Below are 13,743 nucleotides of genomic sequence, written 5' to 3' on the forward strand. Positions count from 1 at the left end.
TCCAAAAGTTGACCAAACTACCCTACATACTTAAGAAAGATTTTGGACCTTACTTACTAACAAATGGGCCGCAATTAAACTATCTTAATTACCTAGACTTTTTAAAACGAGAAATAACCAAAATCAACGAGGAAAATCAAATAATCCTACTAAACTCAAGCATTTGTGCAATCAACTAGTCTTCACTTGAATCTTCCAATTTTCCATGTGTTTGAATGGGCCTTGGTCTTTGTATTCTCATCATACTGTTGGATTTTTCTCGATTTCGGGAGCAACAGTGTTTGGAGGGCCATTCACTGACTAACTCATTGAATGCATCTACGAGTTTTGTATGGGCCAAATAATTATATAAAACAGACAAAATGGGTATATCAGGAGGGATGTCAGCCGTAACAAAATCATCACACAATGTAGCATCATCGTAACTAATTGTGCTGTAAGAAACATCCAAATAAAAGTTAAAGCCATGCTTATTTTATACTAACCAAAACTGAGTCAGTTGATGAACGGCATCCCATAAACATGTGTTCATCAAATGAAACCGATGTCGGCTCCGATTCTGAGACCTGTATTATTGACACGACAATAATGTTATTTTATAGTGAATGGTACTCATGGATTGTAGATAGGGAATTACGATAACATTGTTGTAGCATAAATGTTTACCATCATAGTTATTGGATCCTTACCGTAGTCTGTATAGTCCTTGATAATCTAGATTTTCTTTTTAATCTGTCAAATTTATCGACCCAACTTCGCATCACTTTACTTCTCTTCCCACTGGTACGTTTTTTAAATCCTCTTGCGATTACTGTTTCTCCCATTTCATTTACAAATTGAATCTTATCACGTTCCTCCACATTCAGATCATCTTCGTCGGCGCTCGTGTCCTCTTTGGCATCACATCACCTTTGTACTTGGGCTTCACACCTTCCTTGCAGCAATTATATCTCATAGACGTGGTCACGCCATCTTTGTCTTTATTCAGATAGTTTTTGCATATACTAAAACCCATTTTAAAGGCATATTTATTGTAAAACTTGTACGCATCCTCTTCACTGTTAAACTCCATTCCTAACTCATGGATCATATCTTCTGTCAATTTGCTGCAATTTATTATTTCTGCTCCTACCAATTATGCATCAAACACCATAATTTGTAACACTTCATGAATTGTATGTACATAAACGATAAGATAAATGTATATTACCATTCATAATGTGTTATGAATCACACATTACTCGTATACCAAATCCTATTGTTACGCTTATCAATACGATTAATGAATCACACCACCTTACTTTTATTCTAAAACAACGACATTATTTATGTACTAATAGAACTCCATGTACACTAAGTTATATGGACTGTAATGTATTGGTCACACGATGTAAGTCTATTTTAACTGCATGTACATCAACTCTGCTGATTATATTTAGGTTCTAGGTTTTTTAGCTCACTGGATCTTATGTCATTCGTTAATGACAAGCGCCTAAGCCAATTGCGCATTTTCTACTATTTCCACATTTTGAGAGCCAAACAAGTATTTTCTATTCATTGTAATATATTTCTTATATCATGTAATTAACTTACAACACCAGGTACACCCTTTTATTATTCACATATATATCTTTTCATCTGCTTCACCTCAATGAACTATACGCCTCCATTTTATACACATTGCATGGTCAGGAGAGGAGCAAACTAAGATTGCATGATGAGCATAGACCAACTACATATTACTCATTTAACACACTGTATTCAGTAACATTACCTTGGTCTTCACCATACGATTTATGTTTCACCGAACTCGGAGAGCGCAGTTGCTTCTGCTATTAAGTTGCACGACAAAATCTGACTTCGTGAGATGATTAATTTCCTCTGTTTGCTTCTGCCTTGCTGCCTGCCTTGCACACATTCAAAATGGATACAACACTCTCATACCCAGTTTCAAAATGCATACAACACTCTCACTGCACTGTTTGCTTTATTCCTTATGCACTCAACACCATACCCCAGCTCTCTCCACCAACTTTTCTGTCAATTGCTACCTTCAGCAGGACGCCTCCTCTCTTCCCTTAGTTTTGTTTTGTGCGGCTCTCCACTTTTTTGTTTGCTTTTTTCCTTATTCACTCAACACCATACCCCAGCTCTCTCCACCCACTTTTCTGTCAATTGCTATCTTCAGCCGGATACCTCCTCTCTTCTCTCAGTTTTGTTTTGTGCGGCTGATTCAAATTTTCAACTTGATTTTCAAAATTCAAACTCTTCCGTTTGGTCCGTCATGTTCCCGTTTTGGCTAAACAATTTTTTTTGGAACGCCGTCGTTTTTGGGGCCTGTTGAAGGCTTCCTGACGTGGAATATTTCTTGCCTCACATTTGAGTCTTGTGAGGAGACCGTTCAGGAGCGGTCGGTCTGATGACCGCTCCTGCCCCTAATCCCCAATATATAGACTAGTTCATAGGGTCAACTACAAAAGACGCCTTAATTTCAGTGATTGTCTTGTTGTAGCTTCACGTTTTATCTCCCTATACGGAGTTGATTCTGCACCATAGAATTGACGATGGTATATTGTAATCTGAAGAGCAAAGCCTGTTTGGGAACTGTTTCTGTAAAATGGGGCCAATATTTGACGGAGACGGATGCAAAAGTAAACTCCCCGAGTGCAGGTGCAGCTATATTTTGACAAAAAAAAAAAAGAAAAAAAAGTGCAAGTGCAGGTGCAGCTTTGGGTTATTATCACTTTACCCCCTTAAACTATATCACTACTATCAATTTATCCACTAACGTTATCTTTTAGTCACTTCACCCTCATAAGTAATTCAACTCAACATGTTAAGAAATTTTTGACAAAAATACCCTTTTATTTTATAGCATTACTACATTATTATTATCACTTTATTCGTTTAGATTATAGTGATACAATCATTTTAGTTTCTAACATTATTTTACAGGCATTTTACCTCATCGTTAATTTAACTAGTATGGTAAAAAAAATTTAAATATATTTACCCTTTTTATATATATAATTAAAAATAAAAAAGTTGGAATGATTATTCTTTCTTTTTTTTTCAATTTAAAAGATCAAAAAAATAAAAATAAAAGGATTTTTTTTTCAAAATTTTTTTTATACTTATTAATATTAGGAAAAAAAGAGAAAGGAAAGAAGGAGACAAAAAATTAGATTTTGCAAAGAAAGAAAATAAAAAAGTCTAACATTATCTTATTACTTTAAGGTTGTCGGGATTAGAATTGAAATTTGGTAATAAACAGAAAAGTGAAATAATTTTAATATTTAATTATTTCTTATTTGTAATTTTTAAAAAAAGAATTGAGCTCTCTCTCTCTCCCCCTCCCCTCTCTATCTCTCTATTTTTTTCAATATTAATAAGATTGTCAAGAAAAAAGGAATTAATACTTTGACTTTTTTTCTTGATACTAAAAAGGAGAAGAACCACTCTAAATTTTTTATTATTTTTATTATGCAAAGAGGAGGGTTTTTTTTCTAAAATTTTTTTAACTTGCTAAGTTGGTTTAATGGTAGGATAAATTGTCTAAAAAATAATTTTAGGGGGTAAATTGATAATGAGACTATAGTTTATGGGGGTAAAGTGATAATAATTTTAAGGGTTAAACATGTTTTTTCATTTTAATTAACAAACTCCGTTAAATTTGACCGTTAGTTTTGGGGGTAAAGTGACTAAAAAATAACGTTAAAGGGGAAATTGATAGTGGCACCAAATATTAAGGAGGTAAAATAATAATAATCCTGCATCTTTTGGTTAATAATTAGGGATAATTGTAGAAACCTCCCTCGAGATTTTTAACAATTTCACTTAATGCCCTTAAGATTTTTAATGATACACTTACCTCCATTAGTCATAGAAAATGATCATAATAGCCTTAACATATTAATAATTTTCATCCAATTAAATAATCTACTCTTAATCTTGTTCATAGGAATGCATCACACAATTAGATATTTAATGAAAATAAAAATAAAGTTCACTCGTTGAATAGTCGATTATGTCCTAAACACAATTATAACATATTACAAATTAATTTTAGCTTTGCTTGGAGCATCTGGCGCTGAATAGAAGAAGATATAAGTTAGGTTTAAAAAGAATAGGACCGGTATTAGTACTCCAATTTTTTAGGGATAGGATGGTGTATTAATGTAGTAATTGAAATTTTTTAAATTTAATAGTGTTTTTTTTTCTAATTTCAATTGAGATTTTAGAATTTATGAATTGAGAGTTGTAATGGTTAGGTGATAATGGTACAATTTGAGATGTCATAATATGAAATATTTAAAATAGTAGAGACGAGGGTTAAAAATGAATTTGAGATTTTATGTATGTTCCATAGTTTTTAAATAATTTTATAAGAAAGTAAAATGAACTTTACAATTTTGATAAGGGTATTTTGGGTTATTAATTTGAAATTTTGATCATGAAATAGTCTTTGTTACCAAAATGGTAAACTTATGGGAGGTAAGTGTAATTTTTTAAACCTTAAGAGAAGTAGGTGCAATTGTTTATGAAATGATCCCTAATAATTAATAAATCATCTGTAATGGTAACTTGTGTCCTCCTCCTGGCTCTGTATGCTACTGCTCTTTGTCAAATTGTTGGACGATGCATTTTTTTTTTTTTTAAATTTTTTGGTTGGTTCAGCATATACTGTAAAGTGTAAACAAGCCCCCACACAACTTGCTCCTACTCACAAAACATCAAACTAAGCAGCCTTCCCAAGGTCCTTTCTCTGCTCCCTGGGTTCGGTAGTTCCTGCTCCCTCCTCCAACTTCAGGTACGTTCTAATCTTTCATTTAGATAGTCTTCCTTTCTATACGCATATTGCATAGTTCCTCAATTACTTGTATTTTTTCTGGGTCCCTGATCTCTGGGATCTGAACGATTTTGAACTTCAATCTAAGTTGGGGCTTTTAATTCTTGAATGTCATTCGCCTCATCGGGGTTTCGAAATTTGAGTTCATCTCTACGTTTTCTTTGCATGTTCGGGCCCATTCATATATGTAATTCATGCCCATTAAGTCACTATGCAAGAGAAACAGGAGCAGTGAATTTAAGAGCTGACCGTCATGATGAATTCATGCCTAGGACTTTTTTCAATCTCAAAATTTTCACGCTCTCTCTCTTTCCCTCCCCACCCACCACAAAAAAACAAAAAAAAAACAGGAATCCAGTTCTTCTTTCTCTTACTCTTAGTGGACTTCTAAGACAGCATTTTTTGAGGCGAGAATGCTGCTCCCCTGGGATCAGTTGTTCCGATGGACGAGTTTTTCTTGAGGGGAACTGTTCTGACTAACTGAGAAATACGTAATCATCGGAAAGTGCATCAGTTAACTCGATTTTTTCAAGTCTTCTATTGCGTAGCAACTGGCAAGTTGTGATGCTTTATTTCTCATCGCTGGTTCCTTCCTACTCATTATATTTTACTCCATATCCGTAAGGAACAGATTTGCATACGTTTTTGGTTGATATTTTGGGAAATTCACCATGTTCATCCTTGAACTTTTTCACTAAAACTAATTTCATCCTTGATATTTTTTTTTACCATTGTAGTCCTTTAAGTTTTACTATTTACTATCCAGTCATATCCTTTTCGGTGGCACCATCCATTTCAATTTTTCCGACAAATATCAAGGGCAACATAGGAACCACAAGTCAACTCTCGTATAAAAATAAAAAAGATAAATAAAAATGTTCAACTATATGTTGGGGAGAAAAAACTAAAGCTTCATTATTGGTGACGTGTCTACTTATGTCATTCCCCTTCCGACTGATCTGATCTTTACTTCCGGCAGTAGATTTTCTGGAATTTCCCCACTCAATCACATCCAAGCACGCAGAAACTACGTACTCATACGGGTGCCATTTAAAACCAAAACAGCAAGAAATAAAGGAACATAAATTTTGATGGAAGATGTATATATTTTTCTTGCAAGTTGTTAGTCTTTGCCGGTGCGACGGCGGCAAAAACTAAAATAGAAGACGGCTCCCCATGTCATACAATACTTATTACATACACATAATCGCATTTCGTTATCAATTTTGCATTCTGGCATTTTTCACAAGCAGGTGGAGGGCATTTATTTACACATTCATCTTCTGAGCAATTGGGGTATAATCTACCCTAGGCCAGATGTTTCAATCCAATCAAAAGTTCAATCTTTCTCACATAATAGGATACTTATTTGATGACGGTCAGTGTTGATATGCTTTTCATCCTATTATCTGCATTTTTTTCTTTCAAATTTGTGTTCTGTTGTGTTTCGTTCCTTTTTCTTTCCTTTTTTTATTTTGAAAGGAGAAGCTCGGAGAGAATTTTAGTGAAATTAAAGTGATGGAGTTGGGTTGAAGTCCTTCTGCATTGGAATATCTCCACAACACTCCACAATTTTTAGAATCCAAAAGCAAAATGGCCTCCCTTCCATCTTTCTTGGGTGTTGCATTTGAGCAGGGCCGTCGCTGCAGAAATGGGCGTAGATGCTCCTTCTACTGTAGCTGCTTCTAGTTTTGTGCGGTGATGGAGTGTCCTGATAGAAGAGTGCTTGATGTGCGGGAGATGGGTTTTGTTTTTTGCCAATTTTTATTTTGTGTCCCACTTTAATGAAAAATTGGTTGTTCTCGGGCAACGGATCTTCAGTAATATTCTCTGTGCTCTCATCTGTTATACTTTTTATTATATTGCTATTTTTTCTTTATAAATATTATGTTTTATTTCTTTTGTTTTCTTAAGATCAAATAGCTATTAACTAAGTAACATACAAAATTTAAACAAACTCAAAAAATCAAAATGCATAAAAAATGACATTTTTTATAAATTTTTTGCTGTATTTTTCAATTTTCTATTATACATTGCTTTTTTGCTGTATTTTTTAATTTTCTGTTATATATTGTTTTTTTGAGGTTGTTGCATATATTTTTTTACTCAAATAATAGTTATTGCATCTTAAGGAAACAAAATAGAAATAAAACATGATGTTTATGAATGAGAAATAATAATATAATAAAAAGTGAGATAGAGAATAATATAGAAAGTGGGTTTCTCCCCAGCTTACTTGAATGTTTTTATTTTTCTTTATTTTTTATATAGGATTTCTTATACTGCAGCATCTAACCTTTTCTTGGCCAAAATACCCTTGGCTTGTCGTCCTACAGAGATAAAATGTGATCATTCCACCGTAAAAGTCCTACATTGGCAAATATAATTCGAGGACTACATTGATTAAAAAAAACTATTAAGGACAAAATTGATTTTAATGAAAAAATTTAAGAACCAAATTGGTGAATGAACCCCCCCCCCAACCCAACCCCCTTTTTTAATGTACATAACACATCCCCTCCTCCCTTGTGCCCTGTTTGCCGGATGTGAAATTACTTCTACCACTTTTTTGGGTCGGACTACTGTGCTCTCGGAATGAATTAAAATTCTATTGAGCTGGACCCCTGGAACTGTAGCATGCTTTAATTCATTCACCAAAAGGTCAACGAGAAGGTGCGGCTTGAATTGGAAAGTATACAAGTAAAATAGTGGCTATCGGCCTATTCCACGGTCGGACTTCAAAGTTTAGGCCTTTTATCATCTTTATTCTTTTTTTTAATATTGCATGTTTGGCTTATAAACCAATCCTCTGTGTGTGTGTGTGTGTATTTATTATTATTTTTTTAACCAATTGTTTTCAATTCGGTAGATGGTCAAATGACGGTTTATGACAGCCGAGCAGAAGAAAAGGCCTACTGTAAGAAACTACTACTAATTTGCATTTCCCTGTAGTCATAACTTTGGTTATCAATTTCTTTGATAGAATGTCTTTGAAAACAAGAAGGTGTATCAGTAGATTGTTCATTTGCAGTTGCTAATAAACGTTGAATGATCACCTCATCTAGATGCTTGAGCAATTCTGGAGAGTTTGAACACTCTTAACCTGCCCTCTCCTGCGTGTGCTGACTATGTTTATGTGATGAGATTGAACTCTTAAACTCTCGTTAAAGCTGAACGATTTGTTCATCTACTAATTTTAACAGCAGAGTTGCTTTACTTTTTCAATTCTAGTTTGCAGGATTATCTATAGAATGAAATATTTGTGTGAAGTAGACCTTAGAAGCTAGGATCTTGATGGGGTGCTTATACTCGAAAAACGCCAGGAATGTCCCTGGCTATGAGGAACCTACTGTACTTGCTGCTGAGACGCCTTGTAAGTGTGCATTTTTCTCATAATTTGCCTGGTTTCATACTTAGAAAAGTTGTGTTTTATGTCACTGTATAGCCTACTTTAGGCGTCTGATCACCTTATTTATAGGCTCTATTGAATTGTATTGCAAAATTGTGTAACGCTAATTTCAAGCTCCACTTAGTTGACCTTTTGATTATTTTCCTATCTCCATGAATGTTAATTCCAACACTTTTGATAATTGGCATACTATTCTCTTGCAGTTACAGTAGATGAAGTACAGGCATTATATGAGCTATTTAAGAAAATTAGCAGCTCCATAATTGATGACGGGCTTATCCACAAGGTAATCTCACCAGCTTACCTGTCAATTTACAACATATATCATTTGTTTCCGAATAATTTATCTTTGTCATATAAGATACTGAATTCATGATAGCAGTGAGGCTAGAATGTCTCCTTCTAATGAAATCCTTTTACATGGAATTTGATTATCAGGAAGAGTTTCAGCTTGCTCTGTTCAGGAACAGAAACAGGAGGAATTTATTTGCAGACAGGGTACGTATTTAGACTTCTGTTTTGGTAATTGCTGCTGAAATTGATGACAAATTATTGATGTCTTGGTTTTGTTGCACAATTTTGGCTGCTGCTATTACATTGGATGTGGTTCAACCATGCTGCTGCTTGGTGATGGGTTCTACATGTTGCTATAATATGTGTAAAGATAAATCTGCAATTAGTGGTATCCTTGCTGAATCTTTGGCACATTATCATGCAGGTATTTGATCTGTTTGATCTAAAACGCAATGGAGTAATTGAATTTGGTGAATTTGTCCGATCTCTGGGCGTGTTTCATCCAAATGCACCTATGGCTGACAAAATTGCATGTAATAACTAGTTTTGTCATATGCACAGTTACTCCAAGCAGCCTCAGCCTTCAGTTTTAGTTCATATTATGGTTCTGGCGTAAGATATTCATTGACTTGGCTCATTTATCTTGTGCAAAACTTTTTCTCTTTTGGCAGTTGCATTCAGGTTGTATGATCTAAGGCACACTGGTTATATTGAAAGAGAAGAGGTAACAGTAAACACCATTCATGACGCTGTACTTTCAAATTCCTATTCCCCTCTTCTCAGGGATAGATGTACTTGCTATGCTCAAATATCTCTGTAGATACATCAAAGCTTTACGTGGAAGTAAATCTTTCCACTGAGAATTATGTTCTCATATCTTTGTTTTATAAGCTGTATTACCGCCTTCACTACATCTGCCTAGGATAGTCATACATGCGTCACCCCATATTTCTGTGACAGCTTTCAACCAATTCTGTACACTATCCTTTCCAATCTCATGTCTTAATTAAGGTGACTGTAAGAAATAGCCTAATATAACTTTTGTCCCTCGAATGAAAATATGAAAGCAATTAATTTTTATGAGTCTTGTGCCTGTTGTTTTAACTGACAGTTAAAAGAGATGGTACTGGCTCTTCTGCACGAATCAGATCTCGTGCTTTCAGATGATGTTGTCGAAATGATCGTGGATAAGGTTAAAATTTCTGCTTGCTACATTGTCCACTTCCTATTGGGTCTCTTCATCATCAGATTCAAAAATTTCTTTTAACTTATCCTGCTGTAGACATTCAAAGATGCAGATACCAAAGGTGATGGAAGGATTGATCAAGAAGAGTGGAAGGAGTTTGTGTCGAGGTATCCATCCCTTATGAAGAACATGACACTTCCATATCTGAAGTAAGTGTTATGAGTGAATCAAATGCTTGTATTACATTCAAGCGATTGCTGATCATCTACAGTTTAACCATTCCCGTTCCATTCACAATTTCCTCCTTCAATTTTGCAATTTCTGCTGAAATCAATTTAACTTGGCTATGAAATTGTTCAGTCTGCTTCTGCAGCATGTGCCAGGAACAGTATGCTTGTTGAGACTTCAATGTTTTACATGTTGAGCAAGTAGTCCATATAACTGCTATACATTCGAACGTGCATAATATGATTGAGAATTCAAGGTTTTCAGGTGTTCTCTGTAGATTTTTCGAAAGAAACAAAACACTTTCACAAAAAGTAGCAAGTCCATTAAAATGAAAATAAGTAGAAATTGTCATACACTTTAGATAATTGAGTTTGTTGATTATTATAACTTCTAAGTTATTTGGTTTGATCAGGGATATCACGTTAGCATTTCCAAGCTTTGTTTTAAGCTCTGAAGTTGAAGATTCAGAAATGTTGGTTGAGGTTTAAAGAAAAACTGTTGCAAGGATGCAAGCTTTGCAACTATCGGATGCAAGAAGTTGTTCTAAGCAGCACAATATATAGTTTGTGCATTAGTTTCTAAGGATGGTGGTTTTTACCTCGAGTACAGCTTAATTATATAGAGAGAAGCTTTAGATGCTGCTAAACCATCTTGAAGTAGGCAACATCCCCGTAACAGAACCTTTTTCTTTCCTTTTTTTTCCCTTTAAGCCTAGAGCGAGGGGGAGGGGGGGAAAGAGAGCATGTACAGAAGAAACTCTGCCTTTCCAGGCTTTTGAGTAAAGAACTCCAGTCCATAATGGTCGGAGACACTGTGTTTTGTTCTCTGGTGCAAAATATACTGAGCGGCTTTAGGCGGCTGAAATCTTGCTCGGAGACCGTAAAATGTAAGCTTAGCTTTCTTGATGGTACCAGAATCCATGTTTAAATATTCACACTCCTATATGCATATAGCATACTTACTGTGTACGAAGTCAAGGATGGGGAATTGGTGCTTCTAATTTTAGCTTGACATCAAAATGTAAAATAGCACATTTAATTCCAAAATGGGAATAATTCCGGATATTATTCCAGCAATCACACCTTATCTTTACTGAATTTAATATTTTTGTTTATGGCCACCCAAAAAAAAAAAAAAAAGAGAGTAGGAAAAGAAACGATAGTTTTGTGTCTTTGTTAACAAATCATCCAATGTACACTTGATGAAAAGTAATGTCCACAATAGGAAAAGTTTAAGTATTGATCCAACATGAGTATATGAATTTTGACCTTAAAGTTTGCTAGTTTTGATTTCTAGTTCATGCTCTTCTTCTTCTTACTTTGTGTTTTGATGATTATTGAATGCCATTCAACAAGACTCGAAATCGAAATAAATAAATACACCCTAGTACACTAGATAACTATGCTTTTGACTGCCAAGTTCCAATTTGTTTTACTCCATAGTCTATGCGTTTGAAACTTAAAATATACTACTATTCAATAATGGCAAAAAGATAGAGAAAAAAATAAAATTAAACCTTTTAACAGCAAGCTCAATAGTAATAACTTCCTCTTAACCTACAATCAGCACAACATGACAAAGTGGGCATTTGGGCCATCGAGTTAACCCATCAAAAGGATAACTCAGACAGGTTTGGACGGGTCATAATTAGATCAACTTATTTATACCCACTTAAATAAATGAGTGTGGTCCGGATATATTCAATTACTCATTAATGAATCATTTAAAATTCTACTTTTTTTTGTATGTTATTTGACAAAAATAACAGTATTTTATTGTTGTTAGATTAGTAAAAAAATTAAATTTATTTGCTTAACACTAATTAAAAGTTGAGTTTAAATGTATAATTATTTTTAAATGACTATAAATTGGTAAATCAAGTCAGCTCACTAATTATTTTTAAATGCATCTAATTGGATATCTATTTAGACCTATTCAAAATTAATGGGCGAGTTATCGGTGGAAAAGTTAGGACGGGTTAACATAATTGGTTATGATCTACACCTCTAAATTATTGAGCAAGGACCCGTAAATCATCATTGGCTTTGGATTCAAGCCATGGGGGCAAACGGTATCATATTGCAATTCTGAGGGATTGAACTGGGGGAGCACTAAAACATTACTTACCGCACGAAACCCTGCTGAAACTGAGGGCTTTCTGTTTAATAGCAGGGGACTGGATGCGCTAAGCTGGGGTCCGGACTCAAGAGGCAAGTTCTCCACAAAATCAGCTTCCGAAATGGAGTGTGAAATCGATATGGTGGAGAAGACAAAAGGGATGGAGCAAGATCTAGAAACAAAAAGGTCCCGGAAGATGATAGTGCCTATTGTGGATGGTTCGGCATGGGAAATTAGCAACGAATGGGGAAAAGCGGAGGCGCCATATAGCCAGGGATGAGAAATGTCCAGTTTACCAGAAAGAGTACGAGGATACGCTGCATGCAATCAGAGATTGTCCTTGGGTGGAACAACAATGGAAACACTATGTTAGGGAGAACAAATGGGAAATGTTCAAGAGCCTACCGCTGGTTAAATGGGTGGACTGAAATCTTAAAAAGGAAGAATATTGGAATGCATGGAGGAGTTTGTTTCTCTACCAGCTTAGCTAGTGGTTCATCACGCATGGACAACAAGGAATTGCTTTAATGCGATTGGAGGGGAGCAGAAACTGAGACTGCAACCAACTCGCTTCGAAAGGCAAAATTAGCCCATGATGAACTCACAAAAAGGGAACTGCAGCAGAAGTGTGGACTGGATATACATCAGTTGGGTTGGGAACCGCCACAACAGACTGGGTAAAGGTGAAAGTAAACGGAGCATCCGCCAACAATCCAGGAGTTGCGGGTGCAGGGGGATTAGTCAGAGACGAGATGGGAAATTGGAAAGGTGGTTTCTACTGTAATTTGGGCATTGCAAGCAACTCAGCAGCTGAATTATGGGCCATTATCCCTTGGTTGAAACTAGCCTGGCAGAAGAGCGTTGTCGCTGAAAAAGACTCTGTAGCGAGCTTATCCCTGATAAATGACAGTGGGAAAGAGAGAGTCCTTATGCAAATCTAATCCACAGAGTAAGAGAGAAACAGGGAATGCAAGTTGGATGATGCTTGGAGGGAGGGAAATAACCGTGCAGATGGTTTTCGGCTAAACTCAATCCAAGCAGAGATCCTCCAGGCTCGTCTATCCTTAAAGGACCCGAAACCTGCATGTTTGCAGATGTTGAAATTGGGTTGCATCCCCTCGTTTCGTCCCATTGTAACAAGGTCAATAGGCCTTCCAATGGACCCAAGAAAAAAAAAGAAAGGGTTGCTGCATCTACATTGATTCTAACGAACTCTGGTGGTGGAGTCGTCCAATTTGCATATGCATTTTCCCTCCATTCTCGAACAGGTGAAACTATTGCACTATGGTCAAAATTCTGTAGCGTTTAAAAGTCACCCTCTATCCCCCATAATCAAGCCGATGCTATTATTTTGAAAAACAAAATTGAAGTTTTAAAAGTTTGTAGCTTTTAAAATCAACATAATTCCTGCATGTGTAAATATATATATATATATATGTATATATTATACCCTTTTGCGCGTCCTTTTCTCCCAATTCTTAGACATAAAATTTGAACCCAAATCTATAGATATACCAACTCCCAAAGTAATTCCACTACTTCCTTTGAAAAAATTAACAATTCTACTTGAGTAGCCATCCGAAGGTTTACCGGGCCTTCACATTACATCTTGTAAAAAGTGTGGGTTAAGGGGTAATATTGGACACATAGCGGATCATA

At 35.5% G+C, this 13,743-nt stretch overlaps 2 protein-coding genes across 5 annotated transcripts; both read left to right on the top strand.

Annotated features, from left to right (window-relative positions):
• Positions 1-4,727: 4,727 nt before the first annotated feature.
• LOC113762373 (calcineurin B-like protein 7) lies at positions 4,728-10,685 on the top strand. 4 transcript variants are annotated; one of them, XM_027305800.1, is made up of 10 exons: positions 4,728-4,810; positions 7,719-7,766; positions 8,081-8,222; positions 8,462-8,544; positions 8,697-8,756; positions 8,977-9,085; positions 9,224-9,276; positions 9,664-9,744; positions 9,835-9,947; positions 10,379-10,685. In XM_027305800.1, exons 3-10 carry the CDS (start codon positions 8,144-8,146, stop codon positions 10,452-10,454), a joined length of 654 nt encoding a protein of 217 aa, XP_027161601.1. In that variant the 5' UTR covers positions 4,728-4,810; positions 7,719-7,766; positions 8,081-8,143; the 3' UTR covers positions 10,455-10,685. The 4 variants fall into 4 exon arrangements, with proteins under 4 accessions (XP_027161601.1, XP_027161600.1, XP_027161602.1 ...); XM_027305799.1 differs by having other exon boundaries at positions 9,851-9,947; positions 10,379-10,467; XM_027305801.1 differs by lacking the exon at positions 4,728-4,810 and adding an exon at positions 7,412-7,579.
• Positions 10,686-12,299: 1,614 nt separating this feature from the next.
• LOC113762306 lies at positions 12,300-13,025 on the top strand. The gene is made up of 2 exons (XM_027305695.1): positions 12,300-12,494; positions 12,696-13,025. Exons 1-2 carry the CDS (start codon positions 12,300-12,302, stop codon positions 13,023-13,025), a joined length of 525 nt encoding a protein of 174 aa, XP_027161496.1.
• Positions 13,026-13,743: the final 718 nt, after the last annotated feature.

Source organism: Coffea eugenioides, chromosome 2 (assembly GCF_003713205.1).
Source record: "Coffea eugenioides isolate CCC68of chromosome 2, Ceug_1.0, whole genome shotgun sequence".
Classification (NCBI taxonomy): domain Eukaryota; kingdom Viridiplantae; phylum Streptophyta; class Magnoliopsida; order Gentianales; family Rubiaceae; genus Coffea; species Coffea eugenioides.

Coding starts and splice junctions, on each gene's coding strand:
- LOC113762373 (XM_027305800.1), top strand. CDS start 8,144: ATGGGGTGCTTATACTCGAAAAACGCCAGGAATGTCCCTGGCTATGAG. Junction 9,086..9,223: donor TATGGCTGACAAAATTGCAT/GTAATAACTAGT, acceptor CTCTTTTGGCAG/TTGCATTCAGGTTGTATGAT. Junction 9,745..9,834: donor TCGAAATGATCGTGGATAAG/GTTAAAATTTCT, acceptor ATCCTGCTGTAG/ACATTCAAAGATGCAGATAC.
- LOC113762306 (XM_027305695.1), top strand. CDS start 12,300: ATGGTTCGGCATGGGAAATTAGCAACGAATGGGGAAAAGCGGAGGCGC. Junction 12,495..12,695: donor TGTTCAAGAGCCTACCGCTG/GTTAAATGGGTG, acceptor ACTCACAAAAAG/GGAACTGCAGCAGAAGTGTG.